Below are 17061 nucleotides of genomic sequence, written 5' to 3' on the forward strand. Positions count from 1 at the left end.
TTTTGTCACTTCCATGTCAGGACTCTAACCTGACAGAAGACGCTCCCTTCAACCAGCCACATAGAATGCTTGTCAGTGATTCCAGTCTTGAACGATTTGCTCTTAAGTTATTGTCAAAAACCAAGCTGATACATTTGATATTTAAAAAGCATTAAGTCACTTATTTCCAGATGTGAGTAATCATTGGCATCACCTGGAAAGCTGTTTAAAACCTCAATCTGATTCAGTAGATCTGAGACCTTGGAATTAGTATTGCAAAAATTCCTCACATAATTTCATTAGCTAGCTTTGTAAAGCTGGTCTTAGCCTTTCAAATGTGTTACACAGATTACTTTATGTAAAAATACACACCATCTCATTTATTAAGTGTAGCCCTAGCAAAGCGTTTGTTCTGATGAATTGTCATGCTTCCTTTTTTTTTTTTTTTTTTTTTCAATCTAATGGCAGCTGTGTAATTCATCTCTGTTCTTTTTCCCTTGGGTACTGGGATGCTCAGAGGTTAAGTTCCACTTATGCTTAAAGCAGGAGCTTGTCTTAGCCTGGACTTCCTTTTTTTTTTTTTTTTTTCTTTCTCTCATCCTAATTACATTGTATTTGCTCTTTACTGTCAGTTTAAGGGTTTTATTGTACTTAGGTCTTGTTTTTATTGTTACCTCTTTAAGATTCTTTCAAAAAGTAGGTCATGTTATAAATAATAAGCAAGGCTTAGAGCAAGAATAGAGAGGACCTATTCAGAAGATTTGGAGGATGAAATCATTACATTTTTCATGTCATTTGGCTGTGCTTCTATGCCAGAGGCCTGGCATGTTGGACTGACATTATGCCTAAAGAATTATGTTATGGTTGTGATATAATGAAGCATTTATTGACTTTAAGATTGCAACAAAATACATACATAAGTGCAAGTTCCTGTAATGATGTAGTGTATTGTTTCTCATGGAAATATGGATAAAGCTGACAACTAAAAAAGTTTTTAAGGTTTATTGAGTACCTGATATGCAAATGTAGATCATTGATATATACCTACTCTAAGAAGGGTTTAATGAGTGCTCTAAAGATTGACAGAATTTAGCAAGATAAAATAAATTAGCAACATGTGCAGAAAATAAGACAAAGCATGAGGGGTCTGACTGGCAAAAAAAAGTTGTATGATCTTGCTAAGGCAGGCCAAAACTTGAACTTTCTAGCAGTCTACATGAACATGAAAAGGAAAGTTCTTAAGTAATAAATCTAAAAAGATTTCTACTTCCTGTAGGATCTCATGGATCATCATCTTTTCTCTTCACTGGTACAGTTGCCATCACGGGACACTAGTAACTTATTATGCAGTTCAGATTTTTACATGAACTGGTTGAGATAAGTTAAAGTTTAATTTTCCAGCCTAAAAAAAAAAAAAAAAAAAAAAGAGGTCACCATTTTCTCTCACTGTCAGTGAACAGAACAGGTATTGAGAATTAGAAGAAATCTCATTTGGTGAGGCAAAGTCAAAGAGAATATATTTTTTATATTTAGGATGACGTATACCAAATTTTTGTCTTTTTTATCTGGTACAACTAGGTCTACTGCTAGCTGATAGGGTACCTTTTTGCCAATTAGGACAAAAGCTCCCTCCGAGCAAATCTAGTATCAGGGCTGGATTTCTGCCTCCCATGTTACCTCCATTACCCCTCACCTCACCCCTTCTCTCCTCCAGTCTTATTCCAGGACATCTTCATGCACCAAACACTCTGCACAAGAGCATGTGACGGCCATGACAATAACCCGGACATAAGAATCAGTTAAGACAGTTTCAGAAACAGCCAGATAAGTAGCTCTATGTTTCACACCAATTTTTTTTTCTTTTAAACTATTAGAGCTTTACACAGCGCTTCCTAAACTTGATTATGTATTAGAATCACCCAGGAGCTTCTCAAAAATGCAGGTATCTGGGTCCTACAACCCCTATTCTGATGTAGTCAGCCAGGAGTTGAGATTCAGGAAGTTGCATTTCAGCAAATACCAGAGGTGGCTTGAATTCGAGAAAAGCCGGCTGAGGGGTAAATAAATAGTACAGGTTTGAAAGTCATACAGATAGGGTTTCCGAATCACTGTGTCATTATTTTAAGTTGTGTAATCTTGAGTAAACTAATCTTTCTTTGCCTTAGTTTCTCTTATTTTAAAATGACAATGAAAAATTTGGCCATCACAGGGTTATTTTAAGGATCAAGTGAGATTAAACACTCTATCCGAGCACCTGAAGGGTAGTAAATACTTAACAAATGCTAACTATTTAAGAATGTACTCACAATATACTTTCAAGGCTCTATTCAGGGTAAGTCCAACCTTTAGGAAGGTATTTCTAAGGGTACTCGGTAGCACTTCTCTTGTTTTATGACACTTGTACCCACCCCCTCTTACGATCTAAAAGTGCTTGCTATTAGTATTTTTACACACCTGAAACAAAATACCTTGTTTACTTTTTTGAAGTCCTCAAATTCAGAGTAATCATCCCTTTTTTTTTTTTTTTCATATTGCCTACATCCTCATCACTATCCTGATTATACTACATCGTATTCAGATCTCATCAGGCCATTTATCCAGTTTGCCAAATATTGAAAATGGTAATTTTTTTAAAAAAAGTTCCCCTTCAGTCCTACCATTATAGATTTATGGAAAACTGAATTCTAAACCCAAAGCTGCCTCCTAAAATTGGAGGGAACTGAGGTAGTGGAGTGCTTTAGATTAAGACACTAAAGTCCCAGTTAAATGAACCAGACTTTAATTACATCACAGGATCAATTTAAAGATAATTTCAGTAAATCCTATTAACTGAATGATGAACTTAAGCATTACTGTGCTGAGAAATCATTTTTTCCTATAGGGGAGGAAAAACTTTTCCCTCTACCCTTCTTAGATTCATAGGCTAGGGCTCTGTAAATTAGACTGACAAAAGACAGATTAAGAAGAGAAAAACAGAAGTTTATTAACATGTGCATCATGTGTACATGTGGAAGCACTCAGTGGTGCATAGCTCAAAGAGGTGGTTTGAACTTGGGCTTATATAGCATCTTTAAGTAAAAGGCAATACAGGGGCGCCTGGGTGGCTCAGTCAGCTAAGCGTCTGACTTCAGCTCAGGTCATGATCTCACAGTCTGTGGGTTCAGGCCCCACATTGGGCTGTATGCTGACAGCTTGGAGCCTGGAGCCTGCTTTGGATTCTGTGTCTCCCTCTCTCTCTGCCTCTCCCCTGCTTGTGCGCGCTCTCTCTCTCTCTCTCTCTCTCTCAAAAATAAATAAACATTAAAAAAAATTTTTTTTAAAGAAAAAGGCAATACATATTTAGAGAAGTGATATGACAAAGGAAAAGGACTTTGAATTTCTAGGGCAGCAAAATGTAGAAAGGTAAATATATGGGGAAACTGATGGAAAGTAAGAGCTAGTTAGGAAAATTTGTTATATAATTTACTCTGGTGCCATTTTTGGGCTGATAAAGGTCTAGAATTGTCTCCAATGATTAACTTCTGTCCTTCCTGGAAGAGAGAGGAAGAAAGGCACCTTTATAAATGTATGTCTTGCTTTTAGGCAAATAAGAGGAGGGCAGAGAGCTTTTCTTATCTCTGTCTCTTTTCAATTAGCTCCAGCTCAAAATAACCTTATGCCAAAGTGGCATATTCTGCTACCCTTCCTTCCCGTTGAAGGATACTATGGGGCATCTTAGAACTGTATGAAATGGAAACAGACATTAATTATTTTTAAAGAAATATGAACATTTTTATATAATATTTCTGCCTCAAAGACTGCTTTGAAGCTGCTACGGATTCAACATAGCTATCTCCAGTGAATGATGTTTTGTCACTTGAAATATTAAAATAAAATTTTGCCCCAAGGGCTCTTATAGCAGTTGGAATGCCAAGAAGTTTCTAAATAAAACAAATATCCGGGTCCAGCATTTTCAGTTCTTATTTTCACTCCTCCTTTCCTTTTTACTCACATTCTTTTTTTATTAAATGTTCCAGGAAATATGTATAGTGGTTCCAACCACCTTCATCTGTGGCTATTTTCCTGGTTCAATTGTACAGTATTGTGGTAAAGGATTTAGTATCATTAATAGTGATTCGAGAAGGAACACAAAAGACGATACTCAATGAAGCATTTTACTGAAAAATTAACCGCAAAACACTTATGGAAATTACATGCAAATTACTTAAAATAGTGTTAAAAATACAAGTCCTTACCCCCCCCCCCTTTTTTGCCATTTTCACCGTTTGTAAGCATACAGTTCTGTGTATTAAGTGCATTTACATTTTTATGCACTCTCACCCTTTGGTGAAGAATGTAGTTCATCTTTGCACCAATAGATTCTGGAGGAATAGAACTGTCCAAGAAAGAAGGGGAAGAGAGCGAAGGGGAAAAGAAGGTGGGAAGGAAGTGAGGGAGGAAGGCCATCCCAAGACAGATTTAAAAAAAAAAAAAAAATCAGTAATACTGCAGTTTATCTTATTTTATTTTTTAAGTATAATTGACATACAATGTTACATTAACTTCAGGTGTACAACACAGTGATTCAAAGTCTATATGTTCTGCTATGCTCACCAAACATATAGCTACCATTTGCCACCGTACAACACTATTACAGTACCATTGACTATATTGCCTAGGCTCTGCCTTTCATTCCCATGACTTCTTCATTCCATAACTGCAAGCCTATACCTCCTACTTCCCTCTACCCATTCTGCCCACCCCCCCCTGCCCCAAACACCTTCTCCCTGGCAACCATCAGTTTGCTTTCTATATTTATAAGTCTGACTCTACTTTATGGTTGTTTATGCTTTTGTTTTGTTTTTTAGATTCCACATATAAGTGAAATCATGTGGTATTGGTCTTTCTCTGTCCTACTTATTTCACTTAGCATAAAACCCTCTAGGTCCATCCATGTTGTTGCAAGTGGTAAGGTCTCATTCTTTTTTTATGGCTGTATAATAATTTATATATTTCCACCACATCTTCCTTATCCATTTGTCTATCAGTGGACACTTAGGCTGCTTCCATATCGTGGCTACTGTAAATAAAGTTGCAGTAAACATAAGAGTGCATATATCTTTTTCAATTAGTGTTTTTCCCCCCATTGGGTAAATACCCATATTGGATCATATAATATCTCTACTTTTAATTATTTGAGGAACCTCCATACTATTTTCCACAATGGCTGCACCAATATACATTCCTACCGGCAGTTCACAAGGGTTCCTTTTTCTCCACATCCTTGCCAATCATTGTTATTTCTTGTCTTTTTGATTTTAGCCATTTTTACAGGTGTAAAGTGATATTTCATTGAGGTTCTGGTTTGCATTTCCCTGATGAGGAGTGATGTTGAGCATCTTTTCAGGTGTCTGTTGGCCGTGTTATTTCTTTTTTGGAAAAATGTTTGGGTCTTCTGCCCATTTTTAGTCAGATTATGTAATTAACTAATTTAATTTTTTTGGTGTTGAGTTGTATAAGTTCTCTTTATATTTTGGATATTAATCCCTTATTGAATATGTCATTTGCAAATATCTTCTCCTATTTAGTAATTTGCTTTTTTTGTTTTGTTGATGGTTTCCTTTGCTTTGCAAAAGCTTTTTATTGTGATATGGCCAAGGCAATCTTGAGAAAAAGAATAAAGCTGGAGGTATCACAATTCCAGATTTCAAGATGCACTATACTACAAAGCTGTAGCAATCAAAACAGTATGGTACTGGCACAAAAATAGACACATAGATCAACGAAAGAGAATTGAGAACCTAGAAGTAAACCCATGCTTATATGGTCAATCTATGACAAAGGAGGCAAGAATATACAATGAGAAAAAGACAGTATCTTCAATTAATGGTTCTGGGAAACCTGGACAGCTACATGCAAAAGAATGAAACTGGACCACTTTCTCACACCATACACAAAAATAAACCCAAGACGGATTAAAGACCTCAATGTGAGATCTGAAACCGAGAGAGCTTTTACTTCCTTTGCACACTCTGGTGGGGGTAGCTGACAGCTGTGAGTTCTTGTGGCTGGGAAAATAATGGTGGCAGTGCTGGGGGTTGGGGTTTTAAAGACTGTAACATAGGACTTAATTATATTGTGCCCTGACTGTATTTGGACCTAGGCCTCTACTGTCTACACTCAAGGCTTAAGGTTCTTGAAATTTTGCATGGATAACATGTTGAAACAGAGACAGTTTCCCGGTCATCAGTAGCAAGTGGTTATTTAGCAACATCTATGTGTAGAGTAACAGACAATGACAAAGTCAAGGGCCTTCCAGGAGAAAAGGATATGTACATTAACATGTATCATAAGTTAATGATAGCACAAGTCTTGAAGACAATGTGTTGCTACAGGAATTCAGAAAAAAGAGTAACTTCTGCAAGCTGGAATGCTTTTTGCTTAATTGTTACAATGACTCTGCATTTATCTAGTACAAATTTTAACTGAAATAATATGAAATAAAATGTCAATAAAAATCTCAATGTGCAAAATCTTAAATGATATTATGCACAAAAAAGGGGCAAGGATTATGTAATTTCAAAGCTAAGCTGCAAAACTGTTAATGCTGCATGATGGTTGCATTATAGGTAGAAGAGAAATACCCAACATTCTTTGTCAATCTTCTGGAAAAATTGATCTTGAATTATGAAAGCTGTGATCAGTGAGAGCTCCTCAAGAAGGCATTTCTTTGTTAAATGCACTGCCCTTGTACTCTAAAGCTTCTGATGTTCTTGAGGGCAATTGAATTAATTGTTCTGCATCATTTTCTTCCTTGTCTGGAGGAAGCACTGCTACTCTAGGATAATAGAACAAACCTGGGGCGCCCGGGTGGCTCTGTCTGTTGAGCATCTGACTTTAACTGAGGTCATGATCTTACAATTCATGAGTTTGAGCCCTGCATCAGGCTCGCTGCTGTTGACATGGAGCCCGCTTCAGATCCTATGTCACCCCATCTCTCTCTGCCCCTCCCCCACCTGTGTGTGCACTCTCTCCCTCTCTCTCTCTCTCTCTCTCTCTCTCTCTCTCTCTCTCTCTCTCAAAAATAAATAAACATTTAAAAAAAATTTTTTTAAATAGAACAAACCTTCCTGGGGATGAAATGGAAATATCTCACAAAATGTAAACCTCTTGTATGAAAGCTAAAGTCCCAAGCTCGCTCTCTAATGGCCAGAGATGAGAAATCATGGCTTGTGGAACACATCTCATTTTTACTTCTTGAGAATGAGACCAGTGCTGGAATTGAAAGCGGGGTCCTGTGTTGGTAAGATAGAAATATATTGCTAAGACTTTGCAAAATTTATCAAGAAAGTAGTCAGTAGTTTAAACTGATGACTGATCCCACCCAGAAGCATGGAAAAATGCACTAAATCTAACCATTTCACTCATCTGTTCATTAATAAAAAACCTTCACATAATGGAGCTGAGTTGACCTGAAGACTACACCACAGATCTTTCTGACTAAATTCAAACAGCGACTTTATTATTTTTATGAATTAAGATCATTTGGGTCCCACCTAAGTGCTGAGGTCTACTTTGGGTTTGAGAATGTCAACCCACAAGTAATTTTTTAGACTGATTCATGCCACTTTGACCAGCATTCATTAAAGGGTGAGTGAGAAAATGGAATATGTTAGACAACTTAAAATGCAGGAAAATAGTAATGTAAAAGATGGCTACACTTTGACATTTCGCAACGTGTAAATTATATTATAGATAATATGCAAATTTGTACCAATTACTTGATTCAAGACCTCAGAACTTTTGGTAATGGATTTGAACCTCAAAATATAGTATTTATAGCCAGAGCATGGTCTTCACTTTCAATGATTATTCCCTTTGGGCTAGAAAGCAAGCTGAGCTCCAGGGTGTAGATTTATGCCATGCCAAGGCAGTTGACCACTCTTTCTTTCCCATCTCCACTGTCTTGCAGACCAGATGATGTGCTCCTTCATCGCACGCATGATGAGATTGTCCTCCTGCATTGCTTTCTCTGGCCCCTGGTGACATTTGTGGTGGGCGTTCTCATTGTGGTCCTGACCATCTGTGCCAAGAGCCTGGCAGTCAAAGCAGAAGCCATGAAGAAGCGCAAGTTCTCTTAAAGGGGAGTAGGCTTGTGGCAAGCAAAGCACAGAAACTGCGCTCATCGGCACACATCTACCTGCGGAGGCTGTTTCCTGGTGCAGGAGATGGAAGGGGCTACGAGAGGTCTCTGAGAGGCTCCTCCCTCAATGGCAGCAGAGACCGGCACAACTGGAAGACTTGGAACCTCATAGATTGTATGCCATGTGTCGTAGCGATGGCTGAAGGGTCAAGCTCTTAACCGTATGGAGTAACCATTTCAGAAAATCCTATAAGAAGTTAATTTTCTTTGGAAAGTAACAGTATATAATTGTACAGTGTAGTATACAAACCATTATGATTTCTGCTACTTAAAAACATTAAAAGAGAGTGGTCTGTGTTCTTTTCTATTTCTTTTTTTTTTTACGTTTAGAACACCACGGTTTTAAAAAAGGGTCTTGGTTTCATTTGATTCCGCGAGATGAAACTTGCACTTAGAGATAAGGACCCCTGCACAAGTCTTGACCTCCACAGTATGATCCCCAGTTTCCATTATTGAAGAATACCTTTTGACTCCTGCTTGAAAAAGGAAAACTGCGCTGTTCCCTCAGTCTTCAGTCATTTCTGTGACTCTTCATCAAGGGACCCTCAAAGATTGGGAAAACATATCCTCCAACACTTCCCTTTGCCTCTCCACTATTTTTCACCAGATTATCTCTTAAGAGAGGGAGACGGTTCTGAACAAGGTGTGTCCTAGCTCTAAGAGCACTGAGCTCCTTCATTCACGTGTCCATGTTACATTCGACGGATTTCATCTCTGTGCAATAGAATGGACATGATGTGAAGGACACGTGTCAGCTTAGTTAACTGCTGTTTTCGTTCCTTTTCTCTTTTAGCTCAGAAAAAAAAAATATTCAGAATCAGCTCAAGTATTTTGTTTTTATTTTCTTTGTCTTTGCCTTGATGTTTTCAGTACTACATGAATGCCGCTGCAGGTGTTTGCTTGGACAAACCTGGAGATGCAACCCAGGGTTCATCACTGCTGCCGCTGAGCTTCCTGGGCCTTTATCACGAGGGCATTGAGGAGACTGTGCTTCTTTGCATCTGTTGACAAATGCAGATTCCAAATACCAGTCACAGGTATCGGTGAATATCCTACTTACCCAGGTAGTTACCAGACAGAATCAAACCTTTGTGTCGATGAGATGTACATTTTTAGTGAAGGAACAATCGGATGATATGGTTCCTTCTTGCTCTCTTCCATTATTCTTCAAACATGCTTCTATGAGAATAAAGGCAAACTGGAATTTAAGGACAGTACTCGCTTAGGGTTCTAAGAAAGATACATGTTAGTGAAATGATAGGCCTCTGAGTTTTAGTTCACAGACTGCTCTTTCCTTAATCTTAGAATACAAGTCATTGACAGAGCCATAGTCTTCTATGGAAGGGTGTTGGATGAGTGTGACCACCTTTTTCGAATCCAGTGTTACAAGTTTCATTGTGAAAAAGGCCTTGAACACACCATCGATGATATCCTTTGAGGCAGCTCCATCCTTTGAGACTTCAGAGCCAGTTTTCTGTTACAGCATCCCTGTTGTCTTAGCAACAGCGTGAACTGATCTGAAACACAGTTACTCGAGTGGAAAGCCGAGAAAATCACCATCTTTGTGTTACATAGTGGGAGAGGAAGTCTGCTTTATCCATTTAATCTTAATGCAATAATCTATGATTAATCAATTACAGAGAATAGATAAAAATAGCGCATGGACATATGTGATGTGTAGGGAAAAAGGAAAATTGATATTTATTGATCTGAGTTTTCATTTATCAGTTTGATACTCATACGTTTGTGTTAATGCCTCCATTTAGACCCAAAGAGTATACATGACTGTATTCTATAGGTTGATTTTTTAAAATATTTTTTTAATGTTTATTTATTTTTGAGAGAGAGCAAGTGAGTGAGGGGTAGAGGGAGAGGGAGACAGAGGAGCTGAAGCAGGCTCTGTACTGACAGCAGAGAGCCTGATGTGGGGCTTGAACTCACGAACTGTGAGATCATGACCTGAGTTGAAGTCAGATGCTCAACTGATTGAGCCACCCAGGCGCCCCTGTAGGTCGATTTTTTGAAAAGAGGAGGAGCACACTGAATTCATGAAGTCACATGTAGTTTTAAGGTCTTACTTGCTTTATAGCCAGTTAAATTTGAGGCTCCTTACACTTGTTGTTAAAACTAAAATCCAGGGGCGCCTGGGTGGCGCAGTCGGTTAAGCGTCCGACTTCAGCCAGGTCACGATCTCGCGGTCCGGGAGTTCGAGCCCCGCGTCAGGCTCTGGGCTGATGGCTCAGAGCCTGGAGCCTGTTTCCGATTCTGTGTCTCCCTCTCTCTCTGCCCCTCCCCCGTTCATGCTCTGTCTCTCTCTGTCCCAAAAATAAATAAACGTTGAAAAAAAAAAAAAACAAAAAAAAAAAAAAAAAAAAAAAAAACTAAAATCCAGAGAAAGGGGGGTGCGTTTTTACGATTATCAAAAGGTAGAGAAGCTTAGCTTCTTAATAGAAGTGAGAAAATGGTCAAAGCTGCTATAACAGAGAACCCAAAATACCATGGCCCACATGAGAAGTTATTTCTTCCTCACACAGCAGTTCAGAGGTAGCAGAGAAGTCCAGGGCAGTTCTGATTCATATGGTAATGGAGGGACCCAGGATTCCTCTACCTTGTTGTTCTTTCATTACCAAGAACAGTGTTCATTCCATGGTCAAAATTGACTCAAAGAATCACACCTGCTTTGCAACCTGGAAAAGCAAGGAAGTTAGGAGCTAGCTCTTTCTTTTTAAGGAAATTTTACCCATCACTTTTGCTCACAGTTATTTGTAAATACTTACTACCTACCTAGCTATGCCTAGCTTCAAGGAAGGCTGGAACATGTTTTCTTCAGCTAGATGGACCTATGTTCTACTAAAACTCCAGGGGAAGGGTTCTAGTTCTAAAAGGAAAGGGGAGAGAAAGACCACTAAAGGATGGGAATGATGGATAGCTGTCAATGCCCTATGCCATGATGAAATTCTGAACAATTACAAAGATCCTCTGCCCCCCAGGAAATAAGATTCTTGGTTAAACCTTCAATCTGCTGTCTTGGAGAAACTTGTCCATTGTTCTATGTGACCCCTGGTTTGATCTCTAGGAAATTCTTGCTCATTAAACCCATAGACACATCAGAAACTTTTGGGGTTTATCACAGCTTTTGCATGTTCCTAGTGCACATTTGTAGACCTAGATTTCTTTAGGGATTGAACAAACAGGCTTTTGTAGGCCAAGATTATAGTTTATTTGGCTGTGATAAAGAGGCTGACTCCATTTTTTATATTTGACTGCTGACAGCTTTCATGCCTCCTCCCTATTCCCCTTTCCCCCTATGCTTGACATCTGGGCAAACTGGTTAGAAAGCCTGGGTGCCTCCTTCCAAGTGGGAAATTCAAACCACACAAGGCTGGCCTGCAAGCAGGATTATACGCTAAGAACAAAAAAAAGCCAGACCAGTCTACTCATTTTTGGACCTGTGTGGGAACTGTCCTGCTCTCCCCATAAAGTCTCATGATGTGAATAACAAACTTTGTACCCTCTTGATGTGTGAGTGGTTAATAGTATTGACATCCAAACCAAATTTGGGGTTAGGGAGTGCATCTGAGGGGTGCCCACAACATAGGTGATAAAATTTCATCCAAAAGGTTTCTATTTGCTTCCAGTTAGTTCGTGTCAAAGTGACCACTGCCAAAAGTCTCCTCTTGTTATAGTTGTTAAACCAGCAGCATTTTACTCAGTCTCTGCTTGTACCTCCAGTCCTCAACTTAATGGCAGGCACCTGGAAGCTTTCTGGAACAAGTTTAAGTGGGAATGCAACAACATTTATCTGATTTTTTCTGCTGAGCTACTCCCGTTGTCTGGCCAGCATTACTTAATGGAGACTCTGGAGAAAGATTCTGCATAATTTCCCGCTGTTTGGGGTAAAGAAGCAGTGGGCTGCAGGGCAAAGGCACAAGTCCTGTAACAGAGCTGTGTTACCCTATTTATAGACTAGTTCTTGTCTCACTCAACTATTTTCCATGGTATTTTACTAAAAAACAGCAAAGAGCAGCCAATCCGCATCATCACCGCTTTTTCCTAATCGCTCTCCCCTTTGCTACCGGCCTGCCTTCTGAGTTGGTGCTGGTGATGATTTTGTACTTAATGATTGGTCAGAGCATAACAAGAATCTCCAGTTTTCCACCCTGCAGTCGGTTTCCTCGCTGCCAGCTGCCTGGCAACAATGCCAAAGCCACGTATTTTCGAATTTTGTTATGATGGGAGATAATTCACCTTGCTTTTCTCTAAATGGTCTCATCTGGCGAGACGTCCTCATCTATTACCTCCTGCCCTCACGTGTCCCGGGGTCTGATTGGACATTGCAATAGGTCTGATGCATTCTTAGGTCTTTGTCACAAGCTCAGTGATGGGCAGACAATACAATGACAGAATGAATAATGGGACAAAATATGATCAGACAACATGGGTGGAGAATCATTTACCTGGCTCAGATAATTTATCCTTTTGAAAAATGAACTGAAATATATCAAACCATATAAAATCCTTTTCCTAATAGCTCAGCATTGGCATCACATAGCCTACAGTCCAGATGCACTGTGGTCCTCTCAGGGTCTGTACATATGGGGTCCTGTGCTGTGGCCTGAACCCCTCTTCTCACCATATTTGCATATCTGTTTCTTCTCATCCATTAGGTCTGAGCTTAAATATTGGCCCTTCCTAGATGCCTTCCCTAACCACCCTATGTAAGTAGGCTTCTCTGGTCATCCTCTTCCTCTTGCTTTCTTCCTTTGTAGTACCTATTGTTTTTGTTTATATATTTATTTGTTTACTTGTCTGTTATCTCTCCCATTAGATGATAAGCTCCACAAGAAGGTAGAATAATGATAGGATTTTTTTTTTCATCACTGCATGGTGCCCAACACAATAAGGTGCTCAATAAATATTTATTAGATGGATGAATGAATGAATGAATGAATGAATGAATGAATGACTGCTCCCAGGATCCATTATGTTCTTTGTACATATTGTTTCTTATATCCTTTCCTGTCTTGGGAAGTATTACCTTACCTTCAAGGCCCAACCTCTTCCGTGCATCTTACCTACAAAATTAATCACTTCCCTCTCTGTGATCCCATACCAGTTTGTACATACCTCTATTATTCTAAGACTTTAGCATGTATTGTAATATTTTATCATGTATTGTATGGCTATTAATCTCTGACTCTTCCTTACCTCCTCACCTTTTGAGATGAGAAACATATTGATTTATTTTGTCCATAATGATAATAATAATGACCTCCAACTAACACTTATTAACTGCAAACGTTTATTCTTTCATACTGTTTCTGAACATCAGGTATCAGGAAGTGGCTTAGCTGTAATTCTAAATTATTCTTAGTGAAATATTGCCAATTAGGAAGATAAGTGCATGAGTTAGAGGAGTTATATGGAATAAACATAAGAAGCAAGAGTCCAGTAGAATTACAGTAAGGAAAATTTTTTTTAAATGTTTATTTATTTTGAGAGAGAGAGAAGGAGAGTGTGGGGGCAGGGGGAGGGCAGAGAGAGAGAGAGAGGAAGAGAGAGAATCCCAAGAAGGCTCTGCACTGTCAGCGCAGAGCTCGATCTTTCGAACCGTGAAACCATGACCCAAGCCGAAATCAAGAGTTGGTGTCTTAACAGACTGAGCCACCCAGATGCCCCTATAGTAGGGAAGTTTTGATAAGAACACATTATTCATTTGATAACCATTTTAAAATAGAAAGTGAGCAAAGTCCAATTGTCTGTCTTTTTTGACTGACATGAAGAGGCTTCCAAAAGAGTCTTTGAAGGCTTGAGGAATAGACTTTACAGTAACTTTAGATCACTTTCAAGAGTAGACAGTGAAGCATATGTGACTCTTGCTCCTTCCTCACTTTTTGTGAATAACCTTAAGTCAGACACGGGGGAGTTAACTTGCAAACAAAGACTGAAATTGGGAATAGTCCCATTGCCAGATCTTTAATACCTCAGGGAAATGTTTGAAAGAGCCCTAGAGACCTAGGAATTGGAATAAACTAATGTCTTTACAGATTAAACTCCTAGACACATCATGGGAGAGAAACTCTGGATAGAGATGCCTGTAGGTGTTGTTAGGAGAAAAAGTATTGGGAAACAATTGTGCCAGTGAACAAACTGAAGGAAAAAAGAATACAGTGAGTGAACAATAAAGGTGCTATGAGGGAGAGCCAAGTAATCAGCAATTTACTCTTGAATTCTCCATTGAAATTTCTTTAAATGTTAAATGACAACTTTGCAAATGTTTTCTTTTTCTTTCTTTCTTTCTTTCTTTCTTTCTTTCTTTCTTTCTTTCCTTCTTTCTTTCTTTCGTAGTGGGTGCTACAATACCAACCTTAAACCCTGGCATTATTATATCACCACTCCCTCAGGGTCAACAAACTTCTCCAGTAGTGGGTAGCCCGAATGATCCTGGGCACTCTATGTCCCAGCCCATAACTTTTACCCTTGGACTTCAATCAAGGAACATTCCGTTATCCTTTGTGACACTAACCTGCTAATTAAGTAAGACTCCATTATGCAAAAGGATCTGCAGAATTAAGTGTTCCTCTGAAGACCTCTTCCTTGAGATCCACAAGCCCTTCCCTATTCAGACTCAAGTCAAAGCTAATTTGGAAACTAACTTACTGGTATCCTTCTGTCTAAATCAAATCCAAATTGAAGGTCTTCGTGAAGTTCTGGACTCCTTATGCATTAAAAATTCTACCTAAACTGATAGAATTTTGAGGGCTGAATCTATCAAGATTCAATATTCAAATGTTATCCACACTTGCATAATAGCTTCTAAAAAAAAACAATAAGCAAAGGACTGAAACCAAGAGTTGAAACCTACCAAAAGACTCACCATAAATTGTACTGGTCCTTGTACAATGTGTCCTCCTTGTCAAGAAACTCAATGGGTAAAGATTAGATTTGTTCGGGACTTCAGGATCATAAATAAAATAGCCATTCCTTACTTCCCTGTGGTAGTAAGCCCAAATACTATTTTATGGGGTTATATAGTCTAGACTCTTCCATCTGTGCTATCCTTTCTTTAGTAGTTCCTTAAGTGAGATTGGGGTAGGTAAACTTGCTCAAGCTTTCCTGCGAGTCAACAATATGCCATGTCAGTTACCCTTCAGTAATTTAACGAGGTGCCCTTCTCCTTTTTTTCTTTTCTTTTTTTTTTAAAGATTTTATTTTTAAGTAATCTCTACACCCAATGCAGGACTTGAACTCACAACCCGGAGATCAAGAGTCACATGCTCCACCGACTGAGCCAGCCAGATACCCCCCTCCTGCTTTTTTCTCACAAGGAATTGTGGGCCTTAAGTTTCCCTGCAATTCTTGTTTTACCATCTTAACAGTTTGAACTCAGAAAAGATTTTATGTTAGAAAGAATGTTATAATTTTGTCAAAACAAATTATATCACCTAGAACAAGATTATTGCCAAGGAGGTAAATCTCACTTTATACAGACTCAAAGTCATTCAAAACTTTCCCAGGCCAGTCATTCATACTTAACTCAGTCTGTTGAGAGGGTGCCTGGGTCTTAGAGCTACTGTGGGCAATTAGTTTCAAGCTGTTTTAGAATTAGCACACCTCTGTGATTTAACCAAGTTATTAGTAGTCAAAACTCTTCCTTGGGAACCTACACTTGAGCTGACATTTTGTGATTTTTTTTAAAGTTCATTTATTATTTTTTTGAGAGGGAGCGAACGGGTGAGGGGCAGGCAGAGAGAAAATCCCAAGCGTGCTCAGCACTGTTAACACTGGGCTCCACCTCAGATCTCACGAGATGTGAGATCATGACCTGAGCTGAACCCGAGTCAGACACTTAACTGACTAAGCCACCCAGGCGCCCTGACATTTTGTGTTTTAAAACTAGCTTTTTAACATCTTCTTACCCTAGGTCAATTTAAGTGTCTTCAACCTGTCTACATATTAATGAATAAACAATCTGGACAAAGCTTTGTTTTTTTAACTCACTTGTATGGTATTGTAACTGGGTCCAAGGGTGTGAGAGCACCTGGCTCTGGGGTCCCAAACAGACCAGATTGGGCCACTCCTGCCACTGATAAAATCCAAAGGCAGAGGGAGGAGCAGTGGGGAAACCAGAAAGGGATTTATTTCTGTGAAGCCAACACCAGGAAGACAGAGGACTAGCATCTTCAGAGACTGTCTCCAAAGTGCTGACAATACTTGCAGGCTTCTATAAGGAAAATATGAGACAAATCTGTAGGTACATGCAGGGGGGCCAGAAAGGTCAAGTCAATCATCATCTTGGGTTCAATCACGCACGGTCTTGCCGGTGTCAGGGCATCCCCTATTGCTTGAGGGATAGTTTCAGTTCCCCTCTTGAGATGTTTTGCCGTCTGGGCAGATCTTTTGCCTGAGTTAAGAGATAAGCTGGAAAGAACCTAATCAATTAGAAAGTACAGGCTGAGGTCAAAATGGAGGTAGTTGAAGTCCTCTTTCCGTATTTATCAGAGAAAAGCTTGCTACGGCTTTTCTCTTGACCCAGTGGCAAGAGCCCACCTTCCTAGTGTGGCAGGATTTTTTACCACATTTCCTGGGATTCATTGTCTCACTGCTTTGAAGAATGAAGAAGTGGACACAAAATGAGCAGCAGGCAAAAGTTTATTAGAATATAAGATTAGAAAGGAAGAGTAGGAGGAAAGGTCTCTTTACAGAAAGAGGGCATGTGAAAGTGAATGCCTGAGGACTATAGGCAAGGGTCCTTGTTTTGTAAGGTTCTGGTTACCCCCGTCTTGCCTTCCCCCTTGTTCCTTCTCAGGTTCTACCCTTATTGGCTTGATAGCTCTAGGTGCCGGGTTGTCCATTCCTGCTTGTCTAGTTCCTATTGTATGAGGGGTGGTCTATGGCCA

The 17061-nt window shown here is 39.3% G+C and overlaps 1 protein-coding gene across 1 annotated transcript in view; it reads left to right on the forward strand.

The window, feature by feature from the left end:
* KCNMB4 (potassium calcium-activated channel subfamily M regulatory beta subunit 4) overlaps positions 1 to 9127 on the forward strand; it is a 63569-nt gene extending 54442 nt beyond the window's left edge. The window contains exon 3 of the mRNA XM_047865039.1: positions 7931 to 9127. Within this exon, the coding sequence (XP_047720995.1) occupies positions 7931 to 8099 (169 nt within the window). The 3' untranslated portion in view covers positions 8100 to 9127. The remainder of the gene's footprint in view (positions 1 to 7930) is intronic.
* The last annotated feature ends 7934 nt before the right edge of the window (positions 9128 to 17061 follow it).

Source organism: Prionailurus viverrinus, chromosome B4 (assembly GCF_022837055.1).
Source record: "Prionailurus viverrinus isolate Anna chromosome B4, UM_Priviv_1.0, whole genome shotgun sequence".
Taxonomy (NCBI): Eukaryota; Metazoa; Chordata; class Mammalia; order Carnivora; family Felidae; genus Prionailurus; species Prionailurus viverrinus.